Genomic DNA, 15,628 nt, shown 5'->3' on the forward strand with positions numbered 1-15,628 from the left:
GGTCTTGTGGGGGGGCCATTTGGCCCCTTGTGGTGGGGCTATTGCCCTGTTGGAGGGCAGCAAAATATGTATTCATGAAACATGTATTTAGAGTTCACTTTATTATTATGATGAGACATGCTTTAACACTGTAAGATATATATCAATAAAACATTGTCCAACTCTCTCTCTCTCTTTATAATGGTCTCTTGTTTTACTTGTGGACGAATATGGATTTGAGGGTATTTTACAGAGTGACTTTGGGATTTTTTTATCGGGGATTTTTCAGTTTTCCAATAGGGAACACCAGAATTCCTGCTAGGGAGGCCAGTGACAGGACCCTGATTGCTCAGAGCTGACACCTTGGACCCAGCTGGCTACCCCCAAATGGGGCCAGGAGGACATGCTTTGACAGCTCAAAGCAGGCCACAACACCTGGAACATCTTCCAAGTGATAGCTGCCCAGATGGCCGGGCAGGGGGCACAGATGGCAGTAGTGCCTCACAAAGGCCAACCCTGCAACCGCAGTCCACTGGCAGATGGCCCAGAGGGGCAGATGCCTTTACTGGCTGTGCAGTCTCCATCCGGGTCTGGTAGGTGCACAGCAGGTCACAGCCAGGCAGCAGCCCCCACTGCCAGACTGCTGCACTGGGTAAAGGGTGCAGGGAACTCTCAGGGCTGCTTCAGCACTCCAGCTGACACCAGGGGTAGTGTCCCCAGGTACCAATTGGCTGGGCCCCACAAGCTCCTGAGAGCTAGTAGCCTTGAGCTACTTGCCAGGGCGGCTTTTTATACTGCTGGGGACAGCATAGGTGCCATCCCTGGGCTCTAGCTCCCCCGGCTGCAGATCCGGGAGGAGCCAGGCAGGGTTATTTTGCCCCAAGAGGCACAATTTGCTCCACACCAAAGTGCATGTCCAGGCACGTGCACTGAAGCAAAAAGCCCGGCTCAAATTTACACTGCTATTTGAGCTGCTGCAAGTGCACGTGCTTGCATGTGTGGACGTGCCCGTAGGGTTCATGTGCATGTACTTTAAATAAGGCAACTTAACTAAGTCGACTTAAGGCACATCGAGTGTATACACATACAGCCCCTTGACATGGTGGCAGCCATCTTGTGAGCTGAGTTGATTTAACTAATGCGACTCAAGGAAATGCACCTCGGGGGCCGCATTTAAGTTGACTCTACTCTGCATATGTATGTATACTCTGACAGTTAAACCGACTTAACTTTAAGTCAACTTAACTGTCAGAGTTAGTACATGTGTATGCACCTATACATATCAGAGAGAAATGCTAATATCTTGTTCAGTTCTAAGCCGTAGTTTACAACAGCCTTGATTGCAGTTTGTGCCATGGTAGAAAAACTGCTGTTTGAGAAACAGGCAGGTCACAGTCTTTCCAGCTCCCAGGTGCAAATGAAATGTCGAGTACATAGTTATACTGTGCATCTGTTTCGTCTGCTACAATCAAGATTTGAATAATCTTCTTTCAAAGCAGATTTTGTAGTCTAAACATGCAAAGCAATTATTTTTGGCAGATAATCCAGGCAAAGTTTGTTTGAACATGGGGAAACTACTAGCATTTGATATATGTGCTTGTTCAAGTACTCCCTTAGTTTCAGGTTATCAGTTTTTTTCCAAAAGTATGTTGGCAGCAGTAAATGCTCCCACTAGCTTGAATGTAGCTTCTCTTCTTGTTAAAGTGCTTTCAGTGGTTCTTTTAAACATTGAGGACATTGTCATTTGTTTTCTGTTCTAACATCAGCCTCGGCAGAACCTTTTTGCTTTATATGTGATTCCTAAATGGTGATCAGTGCTGGTTTGTTTGTTTGTTTGTTTCTCTATACATCCAAAGTCAAGTTGCAAGATGAACACAACAGTTTAGGACCATCTGAATGCAAGGTTCCTACAGAGAACTGTTACACATTCCTGAGCTGAGATGTATTTAGCTTTCTTGAATTTTATTTTCAGTCATCGTCTTCAGACTTCAAACTATTGCATTTAAGATGGCACTGAAACATTTCACTCTACTGACTGATGCCTTCACTTTTTAATCTACATCACTACAAGTAGGCAGACTGCATCTACGTGTGCCTCCATGAAGCAGTTGTTACTGTGCCATCCTGGCGGTGCATGGTTATTTATAGCAGCTGTGTTACTGTAGCAACACACTTTATAGCAAGGAAGCTCATCACTACCGTGGTGTAGTGGCAGCATCACAGTTTGTGCCCACTGGCACTACGTCGCTGTAGCTCATTGCTATGTTGTTGTGTAGATGTGCCCAGTAACTCTCAATCACGTGATCTATGACTATACTGATATTGTCTTCATATTGCAGTAAGCATTCCACCCAGGAAGAGCACACACCAACTGCTGAAACTTCCTTAGCCTGACAAAGGGTTTTTGAACCCAAAAGCTTGCTTAAAAATTGTTCTCCAACTATTTAGTTGGTTTAATAAAAGATATCAGATTTGCCCAAAGAACCTTGTCTGCCAGTAAGCATCGGAGGATTCTAAAACAGCATATTATATGACTAATACACATTTTTAAATTGATTTCACAAACCATCCCATTATATTTCATATTTTCTGTAGAACTGCAATTTAAGTAGATAAGTAGACCTACTTACTGAGGTGAAATTGCTTTTACAACTCTTAGTCTTGGGTACAATACATGGCTTAATAGGTGTGTTCACACAGATCACTTTTTTTTTAAACTTTACAATGAAAGGATGTATTCTTCCTTATCTTATGCTGCACAAATGATAGTGTTAGCAGCGTGCTCAAATGGAGTTTGGATTTTTGTTTGGCAGCTTATCAGATAACCGCTTAAAGCACTTTGTAAACACAGATATTTGAGTGTGTGGCTGGGTTGGATCCTATGCAGAAATTTTATAGAAACTCTGTCATGTTGGATAATTTTCTTTTCCGCATCTCTCCCCCCCCCCCCAATCGTTCCGTCTTGAAGCACCAATGACCCTAAAATTCCCTGTTCACTGACTGTGCTACATGTTTGAAGGTTCCATTTCTTTCAACAGGTGTGAACACAAATTGAATCACTTGAGATTTTGTGCCCAGACAAGGGCAAGTGAAAGGAGAACTGGGTCATGTTCATTTGGGCTTGATAAGTAAGCATGAGATTTTTCCTGCTCAAGATGTTTTATACAGGAAGTTTGATCTCACAGTTGCAAGGAAAATCCTGTTCAGTTTTTAAACCAGACATTTGTATTCTGGCTTCAAAAGAGAAGAATATGGTTTATGTGAAATATTTATGCCAAATGAAGTATAGTGGTGAGCCCAGGTCCCTGTAAACCTACAAGGTGTTTTGGCTTAGCGGATAGGCCTTCTCTTGTGCCCTTGCTTAGAAAAGAAACCACTTCTGGAATTTACCTTGTTCTTGGAAAAATCTTTAAAAGAAAAATATTCCCAGAGTTCCTTGCCGTAATCCTTTTTTTTTTTCCTTTCCCAGCAAGAGCTTTCTGATTTATTTCAACCCAAGAAAGCCTTTTATTTTATAGATTAGATTCACTCTCTTCAGCTTCACATCTAGTCAGAGCGGTGAATGTGACCTGGTCTTACAGCTCAAATTGGCAAAGATTCTCTACAAGGTTCATTATTGTCAGGTCGCTGAATAGGAGCACTACAATACACAGAAGCTGGATACGCGCATGCAATTATTGTTTCCATAAGTCCTAGAATTCGTAACATGATACACAGTTGACTCTGCTGATTCTGGGACCCCACAGGTAAACAGTATGTCAAAGGATACTAAATGCATAAGTTTGTTGTATTAAAGCTCTTGGACCTCTAAAATCTGTTACCTTGTTAAACATAATACAATCATATTTAAAAAAAAAAAAAAAAAAAAATGGGTTTTTTTACAAATGCCCTAATTGTAGCTGGAACATATTCAGACCATCTGTTAAATTACAGAAAACTTATTCTCCAGTGATTGAGAACTTGGCTGCAATTTTAGTTCTGTGAAACACACAACCTAATTATTCTCATCCTAGTTGAATGCTTGCAGAGTGATATGGGAATTGCCAAGCAAATTCAGACTGATAGTCTAGACTGGTACCTTTGACAATAGCTTGGTGCAATCAGAGAAGGGTGCAAAGACCCTTGTTATCGATGCAGTAACACATTTATAGGGAAGCATGTGTCTATCCTCAAGCGATTGGTGGTTGTGTTTGTCCTGGAGGAAAAGGGCATATTTCATATATAAGCTTCCCTCCTTTCCCAGTCCATTGTGGGTGGCTACAGTGTTGTTGTTTGTTCACATAAATGTCTAATCCCTTTTAAAAATCCTGTTCAATGCTTTGCTTTAATTTCTTGGAGCACTGAGTTAAAAAAAATGTAACAATTCTTTAGCTTGGTGGTGGGGACGGGTGACTGTTTCATTTTTGTCATAACTATATTTTAAATTTGTTTCCATTCAGTTTCTGGGGGGGGGGTTCTCAGTCATTTATTGAGTCCCTATTTTAGCATCCCTGCCTCTTTTCTCCCCAGTCCCCTGTTCCTGAAAGTCCTTCTATATGCCTTGCTTCTTTCAATGTTTTTGGGCTTGAATTTTCCATGGTATCCTTACCTTGGTTACAAATTGACTTATAGGACTGCTGCTGGAGGCTTTGTCTTCCAAATATACCCTTTGTCTTGTATGCTTCTATATTGCCCATTTACTGCTTATACTAAATGCACTTTAAGTATCATTTACCAAGAGGACCCTATTTTTTTTAAACATTAAACAACAATTACAGAACTCTCATTTTCTCCATTTTTATAGTTTCAGCTGTATATGATTCCACGCTCAATTTTAGAAATAATGAGAATCCAACTTTGCTGGGAGTTTTAAGTGGGAAGAAGTACCATGCTGATTTATATGTAAGGCAAGTGTTCTTTTTTTTCTCCCTCTCCTCTTCTTTCCCACTCTTTTTTTCCCCCAATAAATGAATGTGTCCATTCTGCTTATAAGCAATAACATGGGTTTCTTTTCCATTACCTATAAGAAAAGGAAATAAAATCTCAAACTATCTTCTAAAGTGCTTGATGCTGGTCTTAATTTTTATAGGGGGAGTTGCCAGACTGCACACTTATGTACATTGTGGATCTGTTGATTCCCATTGTTCATTTCAGTGATACTGCTAGATCCAGACTGAAGTGTTTCCGCTCTCAGATGGTTTTTTGCAATGTCATATATGTCAGTTGTTCAATATGTCAGTTGTGACTCCTTGGCTTTTGCCTATGACCCTAGGATTCTCAAGTGATCTAGCCTCTTAAAAACTAGCTAGACCAAGGGCTATTTAGCTTCCAAGATTTAGATAATATTTGGAGTATCTACACTTGCAATTAATTCGAAGCAATAAACTCTGACACAGTTTACACCCGAGTTTATTGCTCCTGGGAATGCTGTTTGAAAGTGTGTCCAGGACTGCAGTATGTTCAGCTGGGTCAGAGCAGCCCTGTTTGGCAAGGGAGCCCCGAAGATCATCCTGCCAACCTAGGGCTGCTCCTGCCTGATTTTTCAGCATGCTGTGGAGGTGCTGGCTGGGGCACAAGCGTGCCTCAGTGCGGGGCTACCCAGCAGGCAGACCCCACATTAAAGCACCCTTGTGCCCCAGCCATAGCCAGGCCAGCTTCTATACATGCGTTGCTGGAAAGTAAAAGAACTCTGCCATAGGATAGTATTTATGTTTTATAAGTACTAACCTATGGTGGAGTTAATTAGCTTACTCCATCCTAATAGCTCTTCGTGTGTAGATGCTGAGACCTTTACTGCAGAACTAATTGGGCAACTCAACAGTAAACATCTCATGTAGATGTGCCTATTGGATGTGTTCAGGTTATCATGGCTGCAGGTAGATGCCATTTTAATTTTTTAATTTATTTATTTATTTTAAAGCATGCAAGTGCTGTTCAGTCAGTCTTTGAAAAGCTAGATGATTGTGTTGCAGTCTTTTAGGGAGAGCTGTAGTAAGCAGCAGAAGAGTTACTCTGTCCAAATAATTGTCACTGCTCTCTGTGAGCCTTGTATTTGTTGCTTGGCTGGGAACACGGAAAGAGGAGATGGTCTGTGCTGTTTGCCCACCTCTGTTCAGGGACTGACATATCACTTAGAGCAGGTTTGACCATGAAACTACCCAAACTCAATCTTACTGATTTCTCCATTGACAGGGGAGACTATCAGTAGGTCCCCATCATCTGATTTCAAAGGCTTATTCTATCAGTTGGATCTAGGTTGCTGGCCACTATAGTCAGAAAGGCTCATCAAGATGGGGAGCCTAGTGCTGTAATTCCTGCTATGCTGTCAAGGCTAGCACTGCCTGGGTAACACTGCCCATAAATTCCCAACTTGTCACTGAAATTGGCATATGGCTTATTTCTGAATTTAATCCTACGCTTGGAAGCCCATCCGTAGGTTAAATTCCCATGGGAATTTAAATACTGTTCAACACAGTTGGCAAACTCTCTGTAGGCTGTTACCATACTGGTGCAACAGGACAGTAGCTGATGATCACCCTCCTCTTTTTTTTCATGTTGGTTTTCCTAAAAACTTCAATAAAATGTTGCTTCTCCTCTCCCCTGATCATGAGTGTTTATAGGCCTGACTGGTTGTGACACAATGGCCACTTTTGGTTGTTACCGCTTAAATTGCAATGACTCCAGAAGCTGTTGTCTCATGGATTTCTAGAGGAAAAGAATGAAATGACAAAGCATCTAACTGTTTTATCAGGATGCAAAGAGTTGACAGTTGAATCCAAGTCAGAAAAGGTGTTTGGTCCATGCAAATTTAGTAGCTGCTATTAACAATTTTAAAATACCCCAGTTGTTACTTTACAACATCCTGCAATATGACAGCATTAGGGGGTTTGTTTTGTTTTGTTTTGCTTGTTTGGGGTTTTTTTTAAATGAAGATGACAGTAGAAATAACACTAAAAGTTTTCTCACAACAGAATTTTCAAATTTACTGCACAGGAATTATCATTAAAATTGATAGGGGCCTGGTGAATATTTCTGGTTTTATTTTAACATTTACTCATTAAACCAGGGTACTGTGACATCCTGGAGTATCTTGATCCTTCCAGGGGTGTCCTGGGGTATCACACAGTGTTAGCGCTCTTTCTTTGCAATAGAGGAATTGCTGCATTATTTTTCTGTAGTCAAAACAACAAATGAAAACTAAGCTGACATTTTGTCAGGGGTGCCTTGAGTCTATCTAGGGGTGTTTTCTCTAAAAAGTTTGAGAACCACTGGATTAAATGAACTACTGTGATCAAATATCTTTATCAGCTCTAGTTTATAAAGGTATCTTAAGACATGGAAACAACTATTCCAAAATTACATGGGGGTAGAGAGTAGTACACAACATTTTGGATGGTTTAATTTGTGAAGTAGGAAGCTAATCTCCTTAAATTTATTTAGAATTAGAAAAACATAAAGCTTTTAAGTGGAAAAGGACTTTAAGTTCCTTACAGTGTATTCTTAGCTGCAGATATGTCTAAGGATTGCACTTGAAACTACATATCTCTTTCAGGTATTTGGAGCATGCAAGAAAAAGAGTAATAAAGGAGCTTGACTCCTGTGAAATAAATCTGTGCTTTAATTGGCTTGCAATTTTAAGCTTCACATTTTAAACAGGTTGAGTGTCATGCTTGCTCTTTGCCATCTCCTTTTTATTGTTTGCAGACGGATTCCATTAGAAGAAATCCCAGAAGATGAACAGGAATGTTCCAATTGGCTCCACAAACTCTATCAAGAAAAGGTGAGTTAATTCATAGTGTCACAAAGTAGTAAGGCTGGAAGGGAACTCCAGAGGTCATCTAATTCAGTCCCCTGCCTGAGGCAGGATCATCCCTGTCCAAGCTATCCTATACAAATCCATTGTCTAACCTGCAAAACCTGACAAAAGCACACGACATAATAAGCCTAACTTGCCACGGGTAAAGCAGGGGGACTATAGCGGCCAAAGTCATGCTGCTGCAGAGTTGTTAAAATACACTTGAAAGATTCAAGGAGGGGGGGCCATACCCCCCACCCCGCGCCCCTACAGGGGAGGAGAAAATGCCACTCGGTCCCTACCATTCTGACCAGGGGGTAAAATTCCTTCCTGACTCAATATAGGATGATCAGTCTGACCCTGAGCACAGGGGCAAGACCTTCTAGCCAAGTACCTCTAGGTTTAAGTCCCAGCAGGAGCATTAGGACAGCCCAGTCACAATCCCCAGTCTTGGCTGCAGCAAAATACACAGTCTCTCCTAGGAAGGCTTTAAAAGAAAAAAATACTATCTGACTCATAGCAGCAGGAGGGAGAAATGAATCCCTCCTGGCCCCATCTGACAGCCAGCAAAGTCCAAAAGCATAGGAAGTACTCATGGTAGAGCATAAGTATAGCTACTCCTAAACCATCCTGGACCAACGCCTGTCCAACCTTCTTGAAAACCACCAATGAAGGAGATGCCACCACTTCCGTAGGCTGTCTGTTCCCCTGCCTCACTGCTCTAACAGTGATGTTTTTCCTGCTATCTAACCTAAACCTATTTTACTACAACTTCAAGCCATTAGTCTGTCTTCCCCTTTGCAGTAAAGGGAAAAAAGGTGTTTTCCCTCATCTTTTTATAGTTAGTTTTTTAGGCATTTGAAGACTGCTATCATGTCCGCTCTTAAGTGCTTTTTCTACGAACTGAACATGCCTATTTCCTTTAACCTCTCCTTGTATAGCTTGCCTTCCAAGCCCTTTTATCATTTTTTGTCACCCAGCTCTGGACTGTCTCTAACTTCATGTCCTTTCTACATATGGATCCCAAAACTGCACACAGTACTTTAGATCAGGCCTAACCACTGCCAAGTAGAGAGGTACTGGCACCTCTCATGTCTTGTACCTAATGCTTTTAGAAACACTGGGGCCGCATTAGTTGATAAATTGATTGTTTAATATTAAAGTTCTTGCAGTGTGAAGGTGCATGTGTTGGTGCTGTTTCCAAACCCCACCTTCCGCCCGAGGTTGTTGTTCTTTCTCCAGCCTCACACTGTCTGCCATATTTTGTATGAAGAGAGCAGAAAGAAGAGAACATTATTAATGAAAGAGCAGGGGATGTGCATCTTGTGAAGGTTGTATTAGAATACAGCATAGCAGCTAGCTCTTGATCATGGAGAAGGATTTATCTCCACGTAAAGGCTCAGGTTATGCTTAAATATACAATTTAAACGCTTCCTGGGAGTGGGTCTCATCTGCTGTAACTGTTACATTCGCATGAGCCTGCAGCAGTACAAGTTTGCTATGTTGTTCTTACTTTGACCCTGAATTAATCAGGGTAAGGGTTAAAGTTGCAGCAATTTGGCTACATTTCTATCAGTACAGAATCATGGAGATTTAAGTCAGCTCTTACCAGCTTGTCTTGGTATCCTTTGATATTGATATTATTGTTGCATCTCTCTCTGCCTTCAACAGGCAAAAAAAAAAAAAAGCCCAAATCAAATGTTTCACATTAAATAAACCTCAGTTAGCTGTTTGAAGAGTCAGTGTTCCCACTTTGTGTTTTTGACAGGGTTATAGTAATGCTGACACAATGCACTGATGAGCACCTATCTCCTACAATATTCATAGGAGGCACTTTTCTCAGAAACATTAATTTAGGGTATTGTCAAAATGTGAATGGCTGCATGTCCCAGTGTGTGCCTGCTGATTTGAAGAGGATTGCATCTGTAGCCTGAGGGAAATGCAGCTACTCAGTTTGTGATCTTCCCCACCCTTTGAGCATGAGGCAGTGCTTTAGGGATCCACTCACTGAACATTAAAACCTCCCTTTTTAAATAAGTGGGAGGGAGTGTGGGGGTGTGTGTGCATGGCTTTTAGCACCTCATTATTCAGGAAGTGTCAATGTGAGCCGCATCTTTTTTGAGCTGCAATAACATGAAAAGTTAAGAGAGCCTTGTGTTGTTTGCCAAGGCCTGTGCCACCTACATAAACCATCCACTGTACAACTTCCTGCACTCCTGCATTCATGTGTTGTTTTAGTGTAAGGCCAGTCTTCTTTAATGGAAAGAGCTTTAGACCCTTTCGAGGCTTCAATCCGGCAGTCCATGACCCGTTATCATTTTGGGGGTGGGTAGATATTAATTCAAAACTCTTTAGCAACTCAGTATAAGCATGCAGAGGGAATGGCTGTCAGGGACCTCATAGGCACAGTTCTGCCAGATTTGGCCCTCGTATGGTTTAGGACACCCATTTTTTGGCCTCTGGTAAGCTCAAATCAAGTGTAGTATCTTCCCAATAAAGACCTGAGACTGCATTCTACCTTTATGCCTTGCAATACAAGATCACAGTGCAGTTCTTCTGTTGCAAAGAGTTCTGAAAGACTGCAGTGGGTCTGAATACTTTGGACGCTATGGATTCCCATTTGTGGGTTTATCTTGTGAAGCATATTTGTACTTTTAACAGTGCAAACGTTGTATGGGACCTTGCAGCACTTTTGAAAGGATCTCAAAGCACGTCAGGGTGCTGCAGCCCTGAGAATCACTGCTGTAGGGACAGTCTGTCCTCGGTGTTTCACATCCCACTGAAGTTGATCACCCTGTTACTCAGTAGTACTTGAACTTCTCTAATAGCAGTAATCTTGAAGTCAACAAGCCACTTCAGGACTGCCTATAATACAGCTCACTTCAGCAGGTATCAGTACTAGGATGAACTCCTCAACCTACACGCTGGTTAGTTTTCTGCTGTACATGGTTTGAACTGTTTCCGTGGACTGCCAACAGATTTCTACAGTTCTGTGGCTGTATGACCACATATTGTGCTGTTGTGTACGATTTCCTGGACTCTAGAGCTCATATCTGGTCTAAGCCCAACTTGAATGATTTTTTTTTGTTTGTCTTACTCTATTCCAGAGTTAATACACTCACATCACACAGTCAAGCATGAAGATTGATGATAAATTGCCATAGACCCCAAGGCAAAAAATTACGTGTGCATCTGTAGAAACAAATCCATCCCACAGCAGCCCAGTATGGGGTCTGTCTGTCTGTCTCAACAGCATTTTTAGAGCATCTTTCCTTTCCTGTGGCTGCCTTCATTGGGTGGTGGTGGGGGTAGCTATACCCCTAGTCCTGGGCCTCCCTCAAGTACAGACTAGTTACTCCCCCAAAGATGCTTCTTTTGCAGTATCCCGAGAAAGTCATCATGCTGGGGCCATCCCAGATCAGGGGTAGGGGAGGCAAGCGTCTTGAGTGATCGCTGCACCAATCAGAATTCAAAAACCTGAAAACAGAAATAGAGGAATGGGGAGGAAATATCAGAGTCTTTATACAGTCCACATTCTGCCGTATCTGTTATTCAGAGGGCCATTGTCAGCATCCTGGATAAACATTAGAAGACGTTTCTGTAGCAGTGCCAAAACCATGACCCAGAGCACTTCATCAAATTGGAAACGAGAGAAGCAAATGCAATAAAGCTGTCACCAATCTCAGCACTCAGCAGTTGAGCCCTTTCTGGGAAGTGCTCAGCATCCTCTGCTGCTATCTTGCATGGAATTGAGGACACCAAGAAGAAGGGGACAAAATGCTCGTGATTCTTTTTTTCTGAAGAAAATATAGATTTGACCCAAGTATTTTACATGCAAGCTGGACTAACCCAGTCATTGCAGCTGAAGGCTTTTTTTGGAAAATCCTAACCACAGTGTTTCAGTTTTGTATTTCAAATCAATGTCTTGTTTGAAAATGTATCTGAAAGGTTTTTTTTTGTTTTTGTCTTTTTTTAAAGGCTCATTTTTCTCTTTCAGTAGGAAAATGAAGCATTTCAGTTTTCATTTTACAGGAAAAACTGAAGCTTTTGGGTTTGGGTCAGGTGATTAACTGGTGTTTAGGGGTGGGTTGGGTGGCCTCCCCTTCGCTTTGACAGCCATACAATATAATTGTATGCAAGAGTTGAGCTTGATTTAACAATACATATCACTTTATTCAGCTGGACTTCTCATAGAGCAGGGGTGTCAAATGAATGTCCTGGCCTGCAGAACTCCAGGAGGCCTTCAGGCCATGTGACAGAAGTCAGGACCTCAGGGGTGGCGCCTCCTGAAATCTGGGGTGTGGAGCCCTACTGGGGATATGTGTTGTCAGATGGGAACAAGCAGTGGTGGCTACAGGGTTAACATTGCTGTTCACCTTGCTGCTGTCTCTGGATCTGGCCTGGGGAAGACGGTGTTTAGTTTGACACCCCTGTCATAGAGCAATGCTACTTTTGCTTGCACAGTACTTCACCTTCATAGTTTCTAGGGTCAGCAGGGACCTGAACAGATCATCAAGTCCAACCCCCTGCCCTGGGTAGGAATGAGTGCTGGGATCATAATGCCCCAGCCAGATATCTATCCAACCTCCTCTTGAAGACCCCTAAGGTAGGGGAGAGCACCACTTCCCTTGGGAGCCCATTCCAGAGCCTGGCAGCCCTAACCGTAAAGTAATGCCTCCTGATATCAAGCGTGAACATGCTTTCAATCAATTTGTGGCCGTTATTCCTTGTCATCTCTGGTGATGCACAAGGGAACAGAGCCTCACCTATTTTCCACTAGTCCCATCTCATGCCACCAGATCCCCTCAGTCTTCTCTACCTTTTTCATGGGTTACCACATGTGCACCAGCATCTGAAGGACAAAGTAGAAAATAAGTGTTAGACTGCTTGGGCATATTCTCTCACTCTAACAAATCGGGAGTAGCTTCAGGGAAGTCAGTGAAGTCCACCTACTTGCACTGAACCCATCCAGCTTTAAATAATGTGATTTTTTTTTTTTTTTTTTTTTTTAAATTGAATTCTACCAACAAGTGACACAGAAAGCTTTCTAGCTCTTCTGACCCACATAAAGCTTCTGTTGAAATCTAAGTTTGTCTGAGTTAGGAGTGTTAAACACGACCCTCAGTTAATGAAATTGTCAGGGGGTCGGACTCGATGATGGGGGTCGGACTCGATGATCTATTGAGGTCCCTTCCGACCCTAACATCTATGAATCTGTGCCAGTGTTGAGTTTATTTCCAATGAGTGTGCAAAGAGCCCTAATGGGCAAACTACTGAAATGGGGCCAAAGCATGAAACCCTGCAAATTCATAAAAACTGTCTTCACCCTATGTGTGGGAAGTCTCATGGTGGGCTTGGAAAGTAGCCTTGATTGTTTAAATCACGTCAGACCTAGCAGCTTTGCTTTAGTGCTTGAGACCTTGATTTCACAACTTTATAAAGCAGGTTTTAGCTCCTCAGGAATGGTACAGTTAGTGAGCCAGCTGCCAGAACCAAAGAGTTCAGCACAGGTTCAAGAAACCTTTTATATGAAATAACAGGAAAGCTCCTCTCAGCCAGAATTTCGGACTTGTAACTGTGTTGAGACTAGCTGGATTAATCCAGGCTCTCCACAGCCGTGTGGATGCTTTGGCAGTGGTGAAGAAGCCTGCATCTTTGCATTTTCTGTATAACACTTCAGTTTTCTCAAACCTTTTTCTGAGAGGTCATCTCTTGCTCTGCTGTTCCAATTGCAGTGTAGAATCAGAGGTAGGAAAGATTTGCTGTTTGACACCACATTGCACAGTACGTAGTGATTAATCCCCCTAGCGGAGATGTCTATAACAGCAAGGGAAAAAAAATCAAGGATTTCTGACTAATACTGGTATTTTGAAACCTAACAATATGGAACAGAATGCAATTTACTAATGATTAGTGGCTTTAACTTAAACATAGTAAAAAAGCAGACTTCTCAAGGCACTCTAAGGCAAATTTCATACTCGGTATAATTTGTTCAAAGCAGCTAATTAATCAACCCTAATGATCCCGGTGCTGTCTAATACACAGGGAAAAGAAAGTGTCACAAATTTCTCTAATCTCACTAAAGAGAGAGTACCATTTTAATTATTATGTGATATCTTCAAAGTCCCATTTCCCTTCCAAATTAGATAAAATAGCAGTAGTCTGTGATTGCTCAAATTATTAATAATTAAAGAATTATATTAAAGCAGGAGGTTAATTAAATGTAAAATAATAGCAGAATATAAATATCCTTTCCCTAAATGTTTAGGAACAGTGTTGGCTCTCGAGGGTGGGTGATGAATTCTTTCTCGAAGTGTCTGCAACTCAATTCCCCAAAGATCTTGAGCTTCATTTCATTTAAATTTGTTTCTCATGTCACTCCTGTTGTTGTTTTTACAGTAGAATGGCTCCATTTGGTGTTAGTGGATTTTTTTGTTTTTGTTTTCTGGTTGCCACTGATGTAAGGGCTGGTTCAGTGATGCAGGATTCCACCTGAGAATTCTTTTCCATCAGTGACTTCATAGAAAGCAGGTAAAATAGTGAGAGTTAAACAAATAGCTCCATGTCCTTTGTTTTTCTCCATTCCATCATAGAGGGGGAGGCAGTGAATTTGAAACCCTCTACCAATTAAGCTAACAGAAAAAGTTATCTAAGTGAAAATAGCATGCTGCTCATAAACTGTTTATATGCGTTGGCCTCTTTTGGGAAGGATGAAGACCCAAACCCTTATCGTCAGTTGGATACAAGGTCAGTCTGGGTACAGACAAGTGTAGCTCCTTGCTGTAACAGAATGCTTTGCAGGAAGCATCCTGAGTTGCAAGGATCCTCCGTACCAAACAGAAGTTCACTGTTGGATCTGGGGGGCAGAAATCTAGCTGCTGGCTGCCAGCCTGCAGCTGGTTTCCCCTAGCAGTAGCCCTTCCTCCCTGGTTTTCAGAATGGGAGGGGGGGAAAGAGGAGAGGGAGCTTGTTCTAGGAATGCCCCACTTTGGAAGAGCTCCAATACACCCACCCCACCATTCAGCAAGGCAGTAGCAATGCGTAGGGGATTTTTTTCTCTGAGAGTGCCGGTACACCTCCTGACTGGTTGTGTTCGCCACTTAGGTGTTGGGCAGGGTGGGCAGGCAGGAGTACCGGGTACCCCCCGCCCCAGCAGCAATATCGGCTGTGGGGGGGACTCACCCCAGTCGGTGGGACACAGGGGGGGCAGCACCAGTCATCCATATAGCAGTAGCTGAAAAATCCCCAGACCAAACTTTCTTTCTTTTCCCCATTCCCATTCTGAAAACAGCTTGAGGCTGGCAGGCAATGCAAACAGAAGTTAAGAAGAGGCTCTGTTTTGAAACCCCTTCATCTGACCCTTTATGCAATGAAGGTTCAGATTTTCACCTGATTGGGCATTTTTTGAAGTGGTCTGCAGCAGTGTACTTGTTTGGTCACAGCTATAGACTACTTTCTGTGGCCAGATTGGGTGAAAATTGTCACTTTTGTCTGTGCCCTCAATGCCCAGTGGGTTTAAAAGTGTCTCGGCCGGGTAGAACCGACCGAGGGGAAACGCTGGTTAATTAAGTGAACGTCAGGCGGGCTGGTGGATGGAGAGGCGAGACAGCGTATTGGTTGCAAAAATAGTTTTTACTTACGCCGCTGGTGGCCACGACGCAGGCTGTAAAGGCTGCTTGCGTAGTTGCAACGAGTTGCTCCCACTGGAAAGAAAACGAGCCAGTGAGAAGGGTATGTCGGAGATAAGCACTCGGCGACAGGGAGGAAAAATTGGTAGTTGATCAGGCTACTGATTCGCTCTGCCACTAGTCAGGAATTCTTTAAAGTCACTCTGCAGCGTGCTCAAAGTTCTCCGACTTGGGCGGAAGTCTCGCG

General features: G+C 42.5%; 1 protein-coding gene across 6 annotated transcripts in view; it reads left to right on the forward strand.

Annotated features, from left to right (window-relative positions):
• Positions 1 to 15,628, forward strand: part of AGPAT4 (1-acylglycerol-3-phosphate O-acyltransferase 4) — a 124,982-nt gene that overhangs the window by 91,035 nt on the left and 18,319 nt on the right. For all 6 annotated transcript variants that reach the window (XM_006021904.3, XM_006021903.3, XM_025202006.1 and 3 more), the window contains 2 exons: positions 4,763 to 4,865; positions 7,663 to 7,738. In XM_006021904.3, the coding sequence (XP_006021966.1) occupies positions 4,763 to 4,865; positions 7,663 to 7,738 (179 nt within the window). The remainder of the gene's footprint in view (positions 1 to 4,762; positions 4,866 to 7,662; positions 7,739 to 15,628) is intronic.

The sequence above is a fragment of the Alligator sinensis genome, unplaced genomic scaffold (assembly GCF_000455745.1).
Source record: "Alligator sinensis unplaced genomic scaffold, ASM45574v1 scaffold682_1, whole genome shotgun sequence".
NCBI classification, from domain to species: Eukaryota; Metazoa; Chordata; order Crocodylia; family Alligatoridae; genus Alligator; species Alligator sinensis.